This window comes from Lissotriton helveticus, chromosome 11 (genome assembly GCF_964261635.1).
Source record: "Lissotriton helveticus chromosome 11, aLisHel1.1, whole genome shotgun sequence".
NCBI lineage: Eukaryota > Metazoa > Chordata > Amphibia > Caudata > Salamandridae > Lissotriton > Lissotriton helveticus.
Genome location: NC_136072.1, coordinates 155294969 through 155313738, shown reverse-complemented (window position 1 = coordinate 155313738; position 18770 = coordinate 155294969). Strand labels below are relative to the sequence as shown.

General features: G+C 40.8%; 1 protein-coding gene across 1 annotated transcript in view; it reads right to left on the bottom strand.

The window, feature by feature from the left end:
- The window catches only part of LOC144790753 (uncharacterized), a 752701-nt gene that overhangs the window by 38512 nt on the left and 695419 nt on the right, over positions 1-18770 (bottom strand). Inside the window, exons 25-26 of the mRNA XM_078665457.1 lie at positions 9707-9838; positions 4787-4915 (exon numbers count right to left, since the gene is read on the bottom strand). Coding sequence (XP_078521583.1) covers positions 4787-4915; positions 9707-9838 — 261 coding nt within the window. The remainder of the gene's footprint in view (positions 1-4786; positions 4916-9706; positions 9839-18770) is intronic.

The window sequence follows — 18770 nt, the reverse complement described above, 5'->3', positions numbered from 1 at the left end:
AGAAACTTTCTCGAATAGACAAGGAGGATTTTAACCTCCCTGGATAGACAAGAAGGGATTTAGTTTCTGACAACCATAGAACATGACAACTTTGCTCTCCCCTAATCAAGAGTGTATCTTTAGAGTCGTGTGAAAACAATAGACAACTTATTTTACTCAGTCTTTACGTGCATACTTAGTTTCACCAGTTTGTAGAGAAATAAGAGATGGGCGTGGTTCAATAAAAGATGTTATTTATTGATCAGTCTCTTTTCTCATACAAGAGAAATGAATCGCTATTATTGCAATACTTGTAGTTAAGTAAAGTGCATACAGTAGAGACAGAATTATAAAATAATACTGTAAAAGCATTGATATGGTTTCTGAGCCATATGATACTTTAAAATGGATAAAATAGATACATACATATATACATTTGACTAATCGTACTCAACTGGTGCTTATAACCACGCCTACCCCAATGTACCTGACCTAAGCCTAATACGTAGGCGGGAGTAGATAAGTAGCAGTTTAAGTTAAGTTTGTTTTGCCAAGGGACTGATTCGAGAATTCTCTGCAAGGGATTATTCAGTTCTGTACCTGAGATCTAGAATGATAGAGGGCTGGTATCTCTTATCCCAGGTCTTGATATTCCAGCTGCCTGCGAGGGCTGCATGGAAGCGCCGGAACTGGATTTCTCGGCAGGACAAAGACAGTATCTCGTTCTCAGCGCGTCAGGAAGGCGGGGCAGCGTCTGTGGGCTTCGCTCTCTGCTGGGCTCCTCAGCACGTCTCGCTGCTCCGATCTCGTCACCACCGCATGTGTTTGCTTAAGGCAATGTCGGTAATATTTATACCTGAAAGGTGCCGAGATTGACGTAAGGATGGACATATATACGTCAATAAGGATGTCGTATGAACGGACTCGTTCGCACATTCTTTTGCTGAAGTTCTCGGTGAAATCAAAACAATGGTTATGGGAATTTCCCAGGTCGCTGTAGGTTTGATTTGTTTTGAGAACTCCGTATGCCTTATCAGGGGCTGGAGGAATATCGCTTGTCTAATTAGATGGCATGCGTTATGACCTAATCAGATAACGCGCTTCTGTGCCGTGGTGTGGCTTAATCAGATAACGGTTTTTGCAGCGTTGGATGGCTGCTAGTTAATTATTAACCAAACCAGGGTCAGGAATAGGGGAATCGATACAGTACCTATAGGAATACATCACATGAGTTCCTGATCATTTGGTGTGTAATTGAAAGTACTGTGAAAAATATTGATGCAATTTTATTGAATTCTATTCTGGATGAAGTGGTCTTGTTTTGTATGTTTTATACATTTTGTTGAGATTAAAATTAATAAAATTATTGTACATTTCTATGTTCATGTGTTGTATATAGTTTTGCAAAGTTTGCACTTCAACTAATCCTTACCTCTGCCTACAGGAGGTCTTTTGTGTTTCTGTCCCTATGACCCTGTACCCTTGGTTATTTTAGGGGTATCTCTCTTTTTGTTCTCTGGTCAAGTATTTCACCTAGACCAGAGAGTCAAAAATGAACACCAAAAACACAGACCTGATATTATGTGTATCACAAGATGATATGAGGAGAAAAGGCGAATAGAGTGGAAAGAGAGCCGGGAGAAGAGGAACAGAGAGAATGAGAGATTAACTGGGCAAGGAGTTGGAGGCAGGAAGGGAAGGAAAACTCTGAAGAAGGTGAACAAAGAATGTTGGGGGCAGTATTAGCAGAAAGAATGAGAAAAATATAGAAGGCAGGAACCTGATGGGAAAGGAAAATTAGAGAGGTGAACAAAGTGAGACTGAAGTGGATATAAGGGATGAGTGGGTGAAGAAGAGGGTGTGGAAGAACACAGGGACTGAAAGAGAGTAAGTAGGAATGGAGATGGCCCGGGAAGGTTATGAGAAGTTGTAAGGCGGTGAAAGAGGAAAAAAAGATGGCGGATGGATGGAAACAGGAAAAGAGTGTGTAAGAGAGTCAGAAATCAGGTCAAGTGGTAGATGGGGTGGAATTAGGAAGAAGAAATAAGCAAAGGGCAAGGGTAGGAAGCGGATGCAGAGGAGGTAGCAGGGGTAGGGTAGATAACTGGACCCAAAGCAGGGTACAGGGGAGCTTGAATGTAGAAGGACAGGGATGAAAGAGGGGAAAATAGGAGGGCAAGGGCAGGAAGCAGATGCATAGGAAGTTGTATTAAGGAAAAAAAGGGGAAGGCAGAGCTTAATTTGAGCTGGTGCTTGCAGGTGGGACCCACTGGCACTCATTTTTGGGATCTTCTATATTTGCCTTAACAAACTTAGATCCAGAGCACAAGAGAGAAGAACAAAAATGGGGAAATGAAGGAGGAAGAGAAAGATGGAAAAGCAGTGGAAAAGATCCTGCTATATTGAAGTAAAGAGACAGGGAGCGTTTGCAGTGAATCAAAGAAGCATGAAGATGAAGTGCAATCATGACTAACCCTGGGCAAAGCACTACGCTATGCTCACGTAGTTTGCGTAGTTTGCGCAACTTCACACTACACGAACTGCACGTAGCACAGTGCAAACATGCGTAGCGTAGTGCAGCGGTCACTTTTTGCTTGCTCGCGGTCCTCAACGCCAAGTTGGCGACCGCGAGCAAGCAAAATGACATCCTCGCAAGACTTTTTCCTTGTTCGCGATCAGCAACATCAAGTTACCGATTGCGAGCATGGAAAATAAACCTCCTGGCGAGATTCTCAATGCGGGGAGGTCAGGTTTCTCATTGCGAGTGGTCGCGCATGCTCGCGACCGCTCGCGATGTGAAACTACCAGTCCGCGTTGAGAAAGCTGCAGCTCGAGTAAAAATCTACTCAAGCGCCAGAAAAGTACAGCTCACACTGTGCAAGATGAAGTTTTCAATGATTACACAGTGCTGGATGCTTGTCCGCACTGTGCAATCATTGAAAACAACATCTTGCACAGTGCGAACATGCTACTACCAGTTCATGTAGTGCGAAGTGCACTCTGCGGAGCTACGCGGAGCGCTACTTCGCAAAATACGCCCACCCCTAATCATGACTATACAACTTGGTGTTCATCCTCCAAACTTCAAAAGTGCCAGCCTTGTGCTTCTGAGCAAAACTTTGGAAACAAGCGCTTATTCTCTTACAAAGTCAGAACTGTAAGTGTAGTAAGCAGAAGGAATGGAAATTGCGGAAAGGGGAAGGAGGCAGGGAAGAAAAGTAAAGAGAAATGATGGATGAACTACAAGAATGAGAGAGGAGCGAAGGATTCAAAGGGGAAAAGGAAAGAGAAAGGCAACAGCAAAGAAAGTGTGAGTTGGGAAAAAGTCATGGGGGAAGGAAAGGGGTGTAGAAGTGATAGAACAAGGAGAAAGTAGAGGAGAATAGGAGTCAAAATGGAAAGGAAGGATGACAGTGGACACCGGAGGCTAAAGAAGACAAGATATTGATAAATCGCATTAGGCTTAGCAAACTAGGTACAGCCTAAATAAGTGGTTCTTAACATTTTGACTTCTTTGGACCATCACTGAATAACTATTGAAAGCTGTAGACCCCGGCCTAAGCAATTTCTTCAAAGTGAACCTTCAGAAAAATATGGAAACAAGTATACATCAAACAAATACACAAATTATAAAATATTTACTTTCATTCAATACCAAAATCGGAATTTTTATTGTAACAGGAAGGTTGGAGATTTTGGGTTTTATTTCTGAAACACAAAGTGATATTCTAGACTCTATCATATCACTGTCTTTTTCTGCTCCTAATGCATCCTCTATTTTTGTCTAAACATGCAAGTGCTTCAATTGAGGCCACCAATCATCCATACTAGTGTTTGCTGCACTTGCACGGCTTCCACGATTCAGGCCAAGGATGCCAACTCAATAGTTAGCCTACAATCTAAAATTTCCTCATATCTTCAAAGTGTTTTAAAAGTTCCTTTTTACCTTTTGCTTTTTATGTCTATTTACTTTATTTTCTTCAATGCACAAAGGTAAAATTGTACCACTTGGAGAATTTGTTTATTTGAGGGATCATGGATAAGAATGAATTCTGTGACCAGAAGTGAAGAAACAGTGGATAGGAGTGAAAGATTGTTTATAATTGGCAGAGAAAAGAGTGAATGAATGATTTCAGATTTTTGGCCATTGAGGGTAAAGGCCTTTTGGAATTCCAGGACTGGATGTTGAGAAGCATAGAAAGGAGATTAAAGATGCAAACCACTAAGAAAGTTTGAAAGTAGATTTGGGTTTCATTTGTGTATTAATGGATAGGAACACCTGTTCCCCAACAGATTTCAGAGAGGGCATCATGCAAAGGTAAAAGAGTGTGGTGGCTGGAATCTAGCTTTCTAGAACACCACAAATAAAGAAAAGTTGGCTTGAGATGTTGCCATTGATATTTGCAACTCGTGAGTAGTGAGAGTGAAAAGATTAAAATAACTTTAGTATAGATCCTTTAATTCTGAACGGCCTGTGTGTATATGCTCACCATGATTGATTCTCTAATTCTCTGCTACACTGGTCCATGGTTCAGGAAGTAAGAATAAAAGCATGGGGGTAAGAGTACTATGCATTTTGTAGATGTGCGTGTGATAAATAAGGGCAATATTTTATCCCAGGGATCTGTAAGTGAATGCCCCACTTCTGTATCTATTCTTATTATCTACTGATTCTCTTGAAACTATCTGGTAAAACATGATGACATTGTTGGTATCCGACTATCTGCTGTACTCTATGTACCATATACGTAGGACCCATTCAATTTGCATAACAGAGAAAAATCTTCAAGATGAGACCAAGTCCTACCTTTGGAGCAATCAGCTCCAATGTATCCTGGAGGACAATCACAGGTTCCTGTCATTGTATCACAATGAGCTCCATTCATGCATTTGCAAGCCCTCTGACAATATGGACCATAAGTACCTTTCGGGCATTCTATGAGAAAATACAATACATTTAGAGTATATTTATTTGACAGAAAACAGAAAAAAAACACAAACAGTGATAGCATACTGCACAACAAGGAGGTTACAAGTGTTTCAAGAGGGTCGAAAAGGTACTATCAACAGAGGCATAATTATTTTTTTTAAAGACAGCACATTATTTGTAGTTTTTTTAATTGTTTTTCTATATTTCTTTGTATGATTATCTTTCTTTGATTTGATATAATTCTTGTATCAAAGATATGTAATGTGAGGAATTATATTTTTTGTTTCTGGTGGAAGATAGTATACGGAATAATGAACTCAAACCTTTTTGGAAAATAATGAATCAAAAATGAGAGGAAAATTGATTTTAACAGCAATAGTAAAAGTATTTCATTAACAAGACTCTAACGGAGATGTTTAAATAAGTAAAGGATTACCTGTAACGAACACACCACCTTGTAAAAATTAAAAATATCGCTATTAGGCCTGAGATCTTAATTTGTCCAATTGTTTAAACGGGTGCACCAGTCGTAGCTGGCATTAATCGCGGGTGGGGTGAAAGGCCGGTGGGGGGCGAGGTCGCGCAGGGTGGGTAATAAAATTTAAAAACTTACCTGTCCATGGGTCCCGCATTTCCTGCTCTCCTACGCTCAGGAACAGGAAGCAGGCAGCCTCCTTCCCCTCCCCTAAGCCAATCTCAATGCTGCAATGGCAGCATTGGGTTTTGTCGGGATGCCGACAAGCTAGGCGCCTATGGCTAGCCAGTGCCCTCAGCAGTGGGCAAGCCACTCCTCCACTGCCCCAGAGCAGACCCGCCTACCTGCCCGCCCCCAACCAAACCCTTCAGCTTTCTCCCCGTGCGAGAAGCAGAAACATGAAATGGAAGTTTTACCATTTTATGATTCTGCTTCTCGCACTGCGACGCTCCTCCGCCCTAATGGAGGAGCCGGCCCTGGGGTGCACATTGCATTTATGCCTATTTTCCCATAAGTGCTCATGTGTAAATGACTCTTGAGGAAGAAAAAGGTTGTTACTTTCAGCCAAGAGCTCATGTGATGTAGAAAGGGCAGGATAAATTCTCAACAGCTACAGTATAGGTGAAGTTCTTGGTGGGCCTCCTCTCTCTGCAACTGGGCAGACAAAGGCCTATAATTAATGAGAAAAGGTGAGTGGGTAAGTAAAAGAGAGGATTGCTGGATAAATGGATGGCTGGATGAAAGAGGGTGAATGGATGGGTTCCTAGATGAATGGATGAAAGGGTGGATATTCGATGGATGGCTACATGAAAGGGTGAAAGGATGGATTGATGAGTAAAAAGGTGGATAGATCATGAGAGAAATTTTGGATGGATGATTAGATAAAGGATGGATGAATGGAAGGGTAAGTGAAAGGATAGATGAATGAAATGGTAAATGGATGGAATAATGAGTGGATGGATGATGGGTGTGAGGGTGGATACAATCGTGAAATGTTGGATGGATAGATGGATGGATGGATGGATTGAGGAAGTAAAAAGGTGGATGGAAGGATGAATGAAAGGATGGATGGATGGATAGATGGATGGATGAGTGAATGGGTGGATGGATGAGTTAGAGGGTGATGGATGGATGAGTGAAAGGATGGATGATAAATGAATGGAAAAATACATTTGATGGTAGGTTTGGAGATGGATGGATAGGTTTGGAAAGCGATGGACGGACAGATAAATGGACAGAATGGTGAAAGACTGAATGACAGATGAAAGAATTAATGGATTACAGAATGTAAAGGTGAAATGGTAGATAAAAGTGGATGTATGGAAGGACTATAGGATGAATAGATAGATGCTTGGATGGAAGAGGCAAGAGAGCTCTTCTGGGAAGTGTTGCAATCACTTGCTTCTCTCGTTTGAAGTCACCAGTGCTTTGGTTCTATGTGGGGGGTAATTTAATTTTCTTGCTATTCCCTTAGTCTAAAATGATCAATGGTTCAAATCAATAAGAGGTAACGCACGTGTAGAAAACATGAATGAGTAAAAAGAGAGTGCAAAGATACACCTGTAAGCACAGAAAGAATTCCTGCCTAGTCTATTCATACTACCTCATCTCATGATGCGTCTTTCACCTGAAACAACTGCAACCACTTGCTCTGCTAGAGGATTTCCAGAATCAAACTTGACTCACCTGGGTCCCAACCTCTACAATTATGTAATGATTTTAAAGATGATTGTTATAGAGGCCTGAGGATACTTTACCTGAAGTCTATCTTGATGTAAGAATTAACCCTATTTCTTGTTCTGAGTAGGCTCCTGTCAATGATCACGCGTGATGCTACTTCTCTGAGTTTACTAAATATCTGAATGTGGTTTTCATCATCGTTTAGTTTAACTTAAGGCAGTACTAGCCTTTACTGCTTTTAGGTCAGTATGAAGTCATTATTCTTCTCACTTTTAAAACTTCGTTTTACCATCCCTCACTTTTCACCGCACTCCCTGCTCACTATCTCCTGACTCCATGAGCATATCTTGAGCAGGTTGATGGTGTTATAGAAGTTCTGATATTCTCCCTATCACCACCATGATGTCCTGCAATTTTATCAAATCTGCCAGAAGGCAACTTCTACCAACAGTTCAACAGCTGATGAGGACATTCAGTTTCATTCCCATTGCATCAGTGTCACCATCCAAGAGTTGCAGAACCTCCACCTACACATAAAATGGGCCAATGCACAGAACAATCTATAGGTAAAAGAGGTAGTACTACAGGAGGACTCTTTTGTGCACTTGTACATCCGTTCGTAAATCAGTCCCAAAACCTCTACCTCCCTATTAGTAAAAGTGGAAAGAGAACAAAGGGCCATATGTATCAACATCCTGATTTGCGATTCTCAAATAGGGATTTTTTGAAATCGCTCTTTGAGAATTGCAAATAGGGATGTATGTAAAAAATAGCAATTTTTTTGCGATTTCTTAATATTCCTTAATTGCGATTAGAAAATTGTGAATCGCAATTAAGGAATACTTTCCCATTCATTTCAATGGGCCAGAAGACCCATAGGAATGAATGGGAAATTATTCTCAATTTGCGATTCACAATTTGAGTATCGCAAATTGAGAATAATTGCAAGGTGTGTCATAAGGACACCCTGATGCACCCCTGAAATTTACATGTGTGCGCATATGGCGCACATACAAGCCCTAAGGGCATGTATGTGCGCCACATGGCACCTTTGCAAATGCCAAAAAGTGCATTTGTGAAAGAAATCGCAAATTACCACCAACTTCAAGTTGCTGGTAATTTGCGATTTCTTAATGAGAAATCGCACAACTTGGGTGCTTCTTACAAAGCATTTAAGGAATCGCAATTTGCGATTCCTTAAATGCTGACGCAAAATTAAGGAACCGCAAATTTTCTGATTCCTTAATTTTGCTATGCGATTTTAATCATACATCGCATTTTCTGATTTTTTTGTCGCAAACGCTGCTTTTTTGTGAATCGCAGTGTTTGCGACAAAAAAAATGGATGATACATATGCCCCTAAAGTCCTTTATATTTGTAGCAATTGTATATTAATGTTCCCATTAGATATTTTGGTGCCCATCCACAAAATAAGAACAGAACTACAGGAGTGCTCTTATGTACCGTTCATGCTTTTGGGAATCAGTCCAATAAAGCTTAGAATAAATACCTTTATAATCCCATTTTTCTCAAAATGCGTTGTAGTAATACCAAAAAAAGCATTTTTTGACAGCTGCTGAATGTAAACAATCATGTAGGAGGTTCTTTCAGACAAAATGTAAATTGATATGGACCTACTTTTGTATTAAGTGCATTTCAAGCAACTTTGGAAAGGGCAGACAATGGGCAAGATTCACATTGCTATTAGCATAACTATTTGCTCTGCAAATAACTGCAGCAATTGGGGGATTTTGTCCTATTAAATGTGATTTTCTAACACAAATTGTGACTGTGGTGGTATTCTCTTATGTACGTGTATATGAATTGCATTTTGGGTCAGCATAATAAATGTTGACCTATAAACTTGCAGATTTGTGGACATAATCCAACTTTTTACAGGTAGATTTCCAATATGATAATGTTTTTCGCTGTACACCTCTCAAGGAGAAGAACAAAAGTCAACATTGGAGGAGGCAACCACTACAATTACAGGGGGGCGAGGGGGAATTTTTCATTGGAAAAGGGGCAACATTTCTTTGGTATTCCATTACTATATGCATATGTGTACACCTATTACGTGGTGATGTGCATAATTTACTAGACTTTTAAGCACTCATGACGAATCTGTGACATGAAACCCTGGAAATGTTTCTGGAATTATTTGACAATTTCCAAAAAGTCCAAAATGTCCTCCAAACAAGCAGTCTGTACAGCGGCGGCAATGCAGGTAGGTGCGGTGGGGTGAGGCGGGGGCGGGGGGAGGGAGGAGTCAACAGATGACGGAATAGGGAAAATTAAATAAATCCTATTCAGTCGTCTGTCGACTTCCCTCCCTGCCCCGCCCCACTGCGCTTACCTGCCTAGGCCGCGACTGAGTCTGAGTGAATCTAGCTATAGGATGTATGCCACTCTTTAACGCAATGCGTGCGGCGCATTTTCCCGCTGTGCGCTGAAGTTTTTAAAAACCCGCGGTTCATGACGAGCTCAGCTCGTCATGAGCGTACGAGAGGTGTACCTCATGACGAGCTGAGCTCGTCATGAGCGTCGAAGGGGTTAAATGCAGTTCAATAGTTAACTTGGTTTGTTTATTATAGGTGCATAAAACTGTAATTGTTAAAGTAAGACAAAAAGTAATAACTTACTGAGCTCACAGCGTATTCCATAGTATCCAGGCAGACAGGTGCATTTGCCTGTCACTGGGTGGCATTCTTCATTCTCCCCCGAACAGTGGCAAGCTTGGCTGCAGCTTTTACCATATGTGCCTGGAGCACAGGCTGAGAGGAAGAAGAAAACGGATCAATGTGAAAGCGTCAACACAGTTCTAACATGTGTGTTACTTCATCACATTATTTTCAGTCCCATTCGATCGTCTACAGGTGATTTAGTCTCACCACAGTTCTAACATGTGTGTAATCTAAAAGTTAGCTGATCACATTATTTTCAGCCACATTGTACTATCTACAAGTGATTTAGTCTCACCACAGTTGCCTGGGTCTTACTATATTAATGACTTTTCCCAGATCACTCAAAGTGCACCTATGTACGGTGCCTTCCATGAGTAATACACCTACCATTATATACACAGTAGTTTGGCTCTATTTCCATTGGCATACTGCAGGATGGGGAACAGGAGGGAAGGTCTAGCTGTCTTACTAAAGTGAGAATAAGTGACCTGATTTCTTTGTTGACCTGACAGGACTTCTTACCTGTCCAGGTGAACTGATAGCGCACCAGAGGTGACCATGAGCCTTATTCACAAGTGCCCCCACCTTGCCTATAGTTCACCTGTAAAGAACTAGACTAGGTTGACTTCTAATGAGCTTCTAATGACTGAAATTAATTATTTAATTTAGGACTCATTAAAGATGACTTACTAAAAACTTTGAATATTAAAAACTTTTAAATCATAACAAACTCTTTATTGCCTGATATAGAGATCATGATCTTTTAATGTGATGTACAGCTCTGATCTTCTCTAAAACAAGGTAAAAGACCCAACAACCGGAGTAGAAAAATAAAACAGCGGGGTTTAGCAGTAGATAATAAGCCAAACTCTGGGGTATATGTACAAGGAAGAGGAGGAGAGAGGCGTTATCCTTCCTGGCTTTTCGCCTCTCTCCTCCACTTCTGAAACGCAAGGCAGGCTTCAGAAAGAACCATGGAACGCTGGATAACATCGCGGTCGTTCAGACTATTGTGGAGAAATATGTTTTTTCAAAAAGCATGTTGGTCTACACAGCTTTTATTGATTTCTCCACGGCGTTTGACAAAGTGGATCGTCAGACCCTGTAGAGATAGCTCTCTCATCTTGGTATGCCACACCATCTCCTGGGCCTCATAATAGAATTACACACAGACACTTGGTGTCAAGTGATGATGGGTGGCTCGCAGGGGCTTTCCTGCCCTGCAGGATTAATACACATAATGGCCTCAAGCAGGGTTGCCTGTTGGCCCCTCTTTTGTTCCCTTTTTATATTTATGACCTCCCCGAGAAAGTAAACTCAGCGAATGGGGATGCCCCTAGAATTGGTACACTGTCTATTGGCACTCTACTATATGCAGATGACGTTGCAATTTTTGATCTAACCCCCATTGGTTTGCAGCGTCGTCTGGATGCCTTAACTAATTTTGCGGAAGAGCATTGTTTGATAATCAACATTGCCAAAAGTAAAATTTTAGTCTTTCGCAAGAAAGGTCTTAGAATAAAGAAAGGGTATAAGTGGCTGTTGGGGCAGGGAGAACTTGAATTGGCCAATGCATACCTGTATTTGGGGAAGGTTTTTTCAAAAAACGGGCGTGACTCAGAGCACATCAACCGGTGTGTTGGTAAGGCCGCCTCCCAGGCTGGAGCTCTAAATAGATTTTATAAGACCTGTGGGAGACGTCATTTTAATCATGTTCTGTCAGTGTTTAAGGTTAAAATTCCCCCGACTTTAACCTATGCAGCAGAAGTTTTGGGTAGGAATTACTGTCTCTCTTTTGATAAGGCTGAAGGCCGGTTTTTCCGTCAAATTTGTAATTTAAATTCCATGGCAGCCCCACATGTTCTTCGTTTGGAATTCCATTTAATTTCTTCTTACATTTCTTCTCTGGCAGCGGTCCTGAGGTGGGGGAACTCTCTCTGTTGGGGGGATGAGAGCACTTTAAGGGCCGCTTTGAAACTGGAAATTTTTGTAAAATTAAAAGAGAAATCAGCTTTTTTTAGATCATTTGCCCATGCAAACCATCTATTTGGGCTCAATTTAAATAGTGACTCACCCATGCCAAAGCCTGTACTGAAGTATTTTTTAAAGAGGTCTGTAAGCACGATTAGTACAGCAAGAGATATAGTTTTAAGTCATCCTAAAGTTCGTAACGAGGTGATCCGTGTGAGTGCGACGGGGAGCGGACCCCAGCCCTATCTCTCATGGAATGTTCCACATGGCATCAGAAGGTTAATACTTCTTTTAAGAATTAACCTGTTGCCCTTGAGAGACGTAACGGGCATTTGGGAAAAAACTCTTAGAGAGGAGAGAATTTGTGAACTGTGCCGCTCACAAATACAGGATCTCAATCATGTGCTATTTGTGTGTCCAGAACTTTTAAGGGCAAGGCGTATGTTTTTGAGACCGTATTTTATTAAATGTAATATTCGTTCCGCTGAGGAGGCCCGATCTTTTGTGTTGTCCCCTCCTAATGAAATGATCTGCCATAGAATATTTCAATTTTTAAAACATTTCTGGCTATTTATTAGCATTTCTGAATTTTAGTTCAGTTAGTATGTGTAATGTTTTGCTGATTGCGTAAGGTAGATTTTTGTATTTGTTATAAAGCATGTTTCTTTTATTGTATTGGTGTATTTCTGTGGACCTCCGTTGGAGTTCCGTAACAAATAAACTAATTGACTTGACTTGCAAGGCTTCACCATATTTACAAGAATGTGGTGCAGCCTTGCGTTTCCCCCTGCGATGGCGCTAAGTTTAGCAACTTAGCGCCAACGAAGACACCCTTGTACGAGAGTGCAAGGGTGTCTGTGTGCAGGGGAGGATTGTTTATGTGTAGGAAGGTGTCCCTTCCTGCACATAAACAATCCTAGTAATGCCATCCTGTCCCTTTCATGCATGCTGCTTCATGCAGCACACATAAAAGTGACAAAATGGCAAGTTTGTTTATATGCAGGAAGGGACACCTTCCTACACATTAACAAACAATAGAATTTTGCTTCTTCCATGTGTACTGCACAAGGCAGCACACATGGAAAAAGCATAAAAAAGGAGAAATAATGCATTATTCATTTAGTAAAACCTGCTAACAAGCCCATATCCTTAAGAATTGGCGTTGCTTCTCATTCAGTTAATCACAGCCTATCATCTTAAATGAATGTGCACATCAGTTGAATGTGTACATCAATATTTACAAAGCGAATTACATGAACCACGATCTGCCCTTTAGCCAGGTTGGCACACAAGCTGTGGATTATTGGAAATATTTGCCTGCCAGTTTGGCATCTGCATAATTCACAAGTGTAGGGGGGCGAAGTCATGGCATCAGCTTCATCAGCTTAAGGATTTTCCCATAAAAATATTTGAGTCTATCAGGAATCCAGGTAAGGAATACATATATGCATATGTTTTATATAGTCAGGTTTGCTTCTTTGTACATGTTGCTGCATTTACCAGAACCATTCTATCAGGAAGATAATTACATGGGGCGTGGCTACGGCGCCAAGGAAGATGGCCGCAGGTCCGGAGAGCTCCGTTACGACATGAGGTGACGGAGTTTCCTTCAGGCGTTTCCTTCCTTTTTGGACTGCCGGAGCAGTGTTCAAAGTGTGGCGGAAGGCACCCGGCACATCTACATGTGCTTTTCGACCCAGGGCACGCTGTCCTTACCGGTATTCTCTCTTCCAATGTTCCCGGCGGCTCGCGTCTGATCATGACCGCCATTTTGATTCGTCTTCTTGCCGTTTGTGCCGCTCTTCCTCTGTTGAGCTCAAATTTCGATATGCTGGAGACTTTTTTCTGGTGACTTCTGCAATTTGATTGATGTTTCCTCTGCTTTCCTGTTTTGAGACCTCCTATGCTGATTGACTAGCAATTTCTACTTCTCCTCAGGATGTGGCCGCCATTTTGACTTTCTCCTCGCTTCGACTTCAGGATGATGCTTTACGACTTACCGTCTTGCCAATGACTTTTTCTTGCCTCTGTGTATAATCTCTTTTCCTTTCCTTTCATTTTTCTTTGAGGCAAACGTCACTGTTCATTCATACCTGCTATTTTCCGCCATTTTCTCCTCATACTGACAGTGTCTTTCTTATTTGATGCAGTGCGTTTTTCAGTTGTCTTTTTTACACCATGGCAACGTCACGCACCAACCGTACTGCGGCCCTTCAGCAACACTCTGTTTCTCATGCATCTTTGGAAGATAATAACCCTTTCAATGTTCTACAAGATTCATTTGATGATTCACAATCGGATAACCATACTGTCAAGGGTTCTACTACCCCTGTTTCACGCTCCACCAAACCTTTGTGTAAATCTTCCTCATCATCTCCGACTGCTAACACAGGGAAACGTCCTAAAACTAATCCTCCCTCACCTACAAGCATGTTGAATACTATTTCTATGTAACTTCTATTGGAAGAAATTCGTGCTCTCAAGCCTTATATGTCAGAGACTAATTCTCGTCTCCAGAGTCTTGAGGATAACTGGTCTCACACACAACAAAGAGTGGTGGATCTTGAAGATTCGTTGGCTTCTGCTCAAACAGTTATCGCCCAGGTTCCTCCTATGCAGAAAGAGATTGATTCTCTTAAACAACAAATCGAAAATTTGGAAAACCGAAACAGACGCAATAACCTACGTATTTATGGCCTTGCTGAAAATTTGGAAGGGTCCAGTCCAATTTCATTTTTTCAATCTTTTCTTCCCACTCTTCTCAATCTTCCACCATCATCTCCTTTGAATATTCAACGTGCTCATCGTTTGGGTCCACCTTCTCGTCCTTCAACTTCCACCTCCTCTGCGAAACCTAGAGGTGTTATCCTATATTTTTTGGAATATACTGACCTTCTTCGAGTCCTTCATGCAGCTAAACAAAAAGGGAAGATTTCACACAATGGCTCTAATTTATTCTTTGCTCAGGACTATGCCAAGGCTACGGCGGACCGTCGTAAAAGATTTCTGGACATGAGGCCTGCTTTACGAGCTTTGAATGCCCTTTATGGATTATTTCACCCCTGCATTTTTAGAGTCACTTATAATAATAAGACAACCTCCTATGAAGATCCTGTTCGCTTGCAGCAGTTCCTGGATTCCTGTCATGCTGATTCGATGGACATTCCACAACCATAATTTTTGTTCGCTTTATTGTCTCTTATTGCTGTGTCCTCTCCAGCTGTCTGACTCGTTCCTCATGTACACTGTCTCTGTGACATGTTCTTTTGTATAGATAATGTGTCTTACCCTATGTTTTGTTTCACATTATTTTTTCTCTCCTCATATTCCTTTAGTTGCTGCTCTTGTGGTCCCTGAGATTGTTTCACATTTGTTTCTCCTCCATTGCCTGATGGTTTCTCCCCTCGCCGCGTTTTCGTGGAGTCTTCGATCAGTTGTGCTTCCTTCCTTCATGGTTCCTCCATCCCCAGTTTTCTTCTTGTATTTTTACGGTATGGAATTTGTTATTATTGTGTATTTGTATGTTTCTCGCTCTTCTGTACCTCCTTTCCTCTTCTTTCCTTTTCCTTTCCTTAGCTCTCTTCTTTTCCTTCATCTATTCTCTTATCTCTTAAACTGTTTCCTCTCATTTTCTCCTTCACTCTTCTTTTTTCTTTGTTCTATTTTCGGCTTAATATATCATATCTTTATCTTCCTACTCTCTATATATTACGTCTTCTTTTTTCTTCTCTCCGATTTCTGGTGTTACTCGCACTTTTTCTTTCTATTCTCACGTGTTGTGCCGTTATATTTCTACTTCATTATTCATATCTTTCAATTCTTTTTTAGACTTCTAAATGTCAATTAATGTAGTTTCTTGGAATGTTAAAGGTTTGGGGTCTCCTATCAAGAGACAACGTGTTCTTTCCCACCTAGCTCATTTGAAAGCACATATAGTGTTGTTACAGGAAATTCATGTTAAAGATGTTGAAGTTACTAAATTACGACGTAATTGGGTGCGTCAAGTTTTTGCTTCTCCGGGGATGGGAAAACGTAACGGGGTTGCTATTTTGACTCATAAGCGGTTGAATGTTCAACTTGTTACACAAGATAATGATACGGAGGGCAGATGGGTTGTTGTATCGTTGTTGGTCAACAAAATTCCTTTGACTATTTTTAATGTATATGCTCCTACTATCCCTGATAAGTTGTTCTGGCCCCAAATTCTCTCCTCCACGATGCATTATACTGATGATTATTTTATTTTGGGTGGGGATTGTAACATGATTCAGGACCCTTTCCTTGACCGTAGATCCTCTTCCCGATTCTCTCCATCTCCAACACATGCTCAATTCACTTCGGTTATTTCCCAACGGTCCCTAGTTGATTCATGGAGGCTTTGTAACCCGACTCTACAAGAATATACATATTTTTCCCCAGTCCATTCTTCCCAATCACGTATAGATTATCTTTTCATCTCCAAAGCTCTCACACAACTCATCACTCACTCGGATATAGGTTCCATTTTAATCTCAGACCATGCCCCAGTCTCACTTCAACTTGATTTACTCCCTCCTAGTAAAGGTGCTAAACGTTGGAGATTCAACAATTCCCTACTCGAAGATACTTCGTTTTCTGCTTCTTTTCTTAATTTTGCTTCCCTTTTCTTTAAAGACAATGAATCCCCTCAAACATCCCCTCAATTGGTATGGGACACATTTAAAGCTGCCTCTAGAGATTTCATCATTTCATATGTTGCCAAGAAGAGGCGTCTCACTACACAATCTATTTCCAATCTTACCTCCCGTATTAAACACTTGGAACAGGTATATTATTCATCCAAATCTCAATCTGATCTTAATAATCTTATTAATGCCAAACTATCTTTCAATAAAGTATCCACTGAATCCGCGAATTTAATTTTACTTAAGCTGGTAATATGTTGGCAAATTATCTTAAGGTTAAAAAAGAACGCACAAAGATTGAATCGATTGTCTCCTCCACTAATACCATTCTTCATAAAGATGAGGATATTTTGGGTGAATTCTCTAATTTTTATCAGACTCTTTACACTCCTGAGTCTCCCCCTCTGCCGTCAGCCATTGATCATTACTTATCCTCAATTCCTTCTCCCTCAGTTTCTGATGTGGATTTTTCCTCCATAGACAAGGATATTACATCTGTAGATATTTTAGAAGCCATTCGCATTCTTAAGAGAAGGAAAGCGCCGGGTCCGGATGGCTTCTCCATTGAGTTTTACTCTCATTTTTCTGCTTTTCTTGTTCCTAAATTACTTCAATTATTTTCTTTTTTTATCTCTTCCCAAAAATCCGAAGGCTCTTTTCAGGAGGCATTGATTTGCCTTCTTCCCAAGGACAATAAAGATCATACTCTATGTAAAATCTATAGGCCTATTTCTTTGATTAACCTTGATTACAAAATATTTGCCAAGATGTTAGCTTTACGTTTCGACAAAATTTTACCTCAGCTCATCGGTAGGGAACAATGTGGTTCCATCAAAGGTCGTCATCTTTCCGATAACACCCGTTTATTCTTCAATGTCCTTAGTAAATCACAGACTTCTCCTCATTCTTTGGCTGCCATAGCTTTAGATGCAGAAAAGGCTTTTGACAGAGTTAATTGGCCCTTTCTTTTGTCCTCTCTTAAATGGTTTGGTTTTGGCTCTAAATTTCTTTCTTATGTTTCTTTATTGTATTCTTTTCCTAGATCCTTTATTTTTGCTAATGGCCTTGTTTCTTCTTCTTTTCCTCTGTTCCGTGGCGTTCATCAGGGCTGTCCTCTTTCACCCCTTCTTTTTATTCTTGCTTTGGAACCTTTCCTCACAAAAATTCGGCTTAATACAAATATCTCTGGGTTCTCTTATGGTGATAAACAAGTAAAGTTATCTGCTTATGCTGATGACATCCTCCTTTTTATTTCTAAACCTCAAGTTTCTGTTCCTGCTTTCCTTTCTGAGGTTTCAGACTTTGCAAACGTCTCAGGCTATAAACTAAATGTCGATAAATGTGAAATTCTTCCCCTTAATAAATTTTGTTTTCATGCAGACTTTAGTCTTTAGTAGTCTCCTCTTTTCATTGGAATCCTTCCAAAATCAAAAATTTGGGTCTCTGGTTTGCTCCTTCCATTAGAGAAACTGTTGCTCTTAATATTAAAAACTTACATACTACTCTCACAGATTCCACAACACGATGGCATCCGCTATTTTTATCTTGGTGGGGAAGATTGGATTCAAATAAAATGATGCTAGTTCCTGTTATTGTGTTCTTCCTTTCCAATCTTCCTGTCAACCTCCCAAAGTCCTGTTATAAACCTATTTATTCTATCTTGTCCTGTTTCTTATGGCAAAATAAAAGAGCTAGAATGTCTTTTTCCAAACTTAGCAGCCCCAAACAATTGGGAGGAGTCAACTTTCCTAATTTTTCCTCCTATCATACCTCCTTTTTTCTTTCTCATTCGGTTTCTTTTCTATCTGAGACACTACTGGATGATACCTCTTTTCCCTTGTGGGTTGATATTGAATCCTCCTTTTTTCATCCTTTTTCTTTTAATGAGTTTGTCTTATTGCCTCGTGTTCCAAAACAAATGTCTTTGCCTATTCTTAAGAATTCCAGGAAACTTTTTCTTCCATTATTTATTATTATTATTATTATTATTGAGTCTTGTATAGCGCATGGTTACCCTTGGGCATCCCAGCGCTCGTCCAGAGTACGCACCAAAACAGCAGAGCACTAAGCAGGGAACAGATGAGTCTTTAAAAGTTTGCGAAATCGCAAGGTGCCAGTTTCAGAGCGAAGGGCATGCGGAAGAGAGTTCCATAACGCTGCCACGTTGACGGAAAATCTTCTGCCGCCAGTCCTGGCTTTTTTTACTTTCGCGACTTGCAAGAGATGTTGGTGGTCTGAGCGGAGGGCGCGAGAGGCCTTATAAGGTTGGACCATGCTCCGCAGGATAGGGGGCCCTTTTCCCTGCAAGATTTTGTGAACCATGCAGAGTGCTTTAAACTTCACCCTCTCTCTCACAGGGAGCCAGTGGAGCGCCTTCAGCGCAGGTC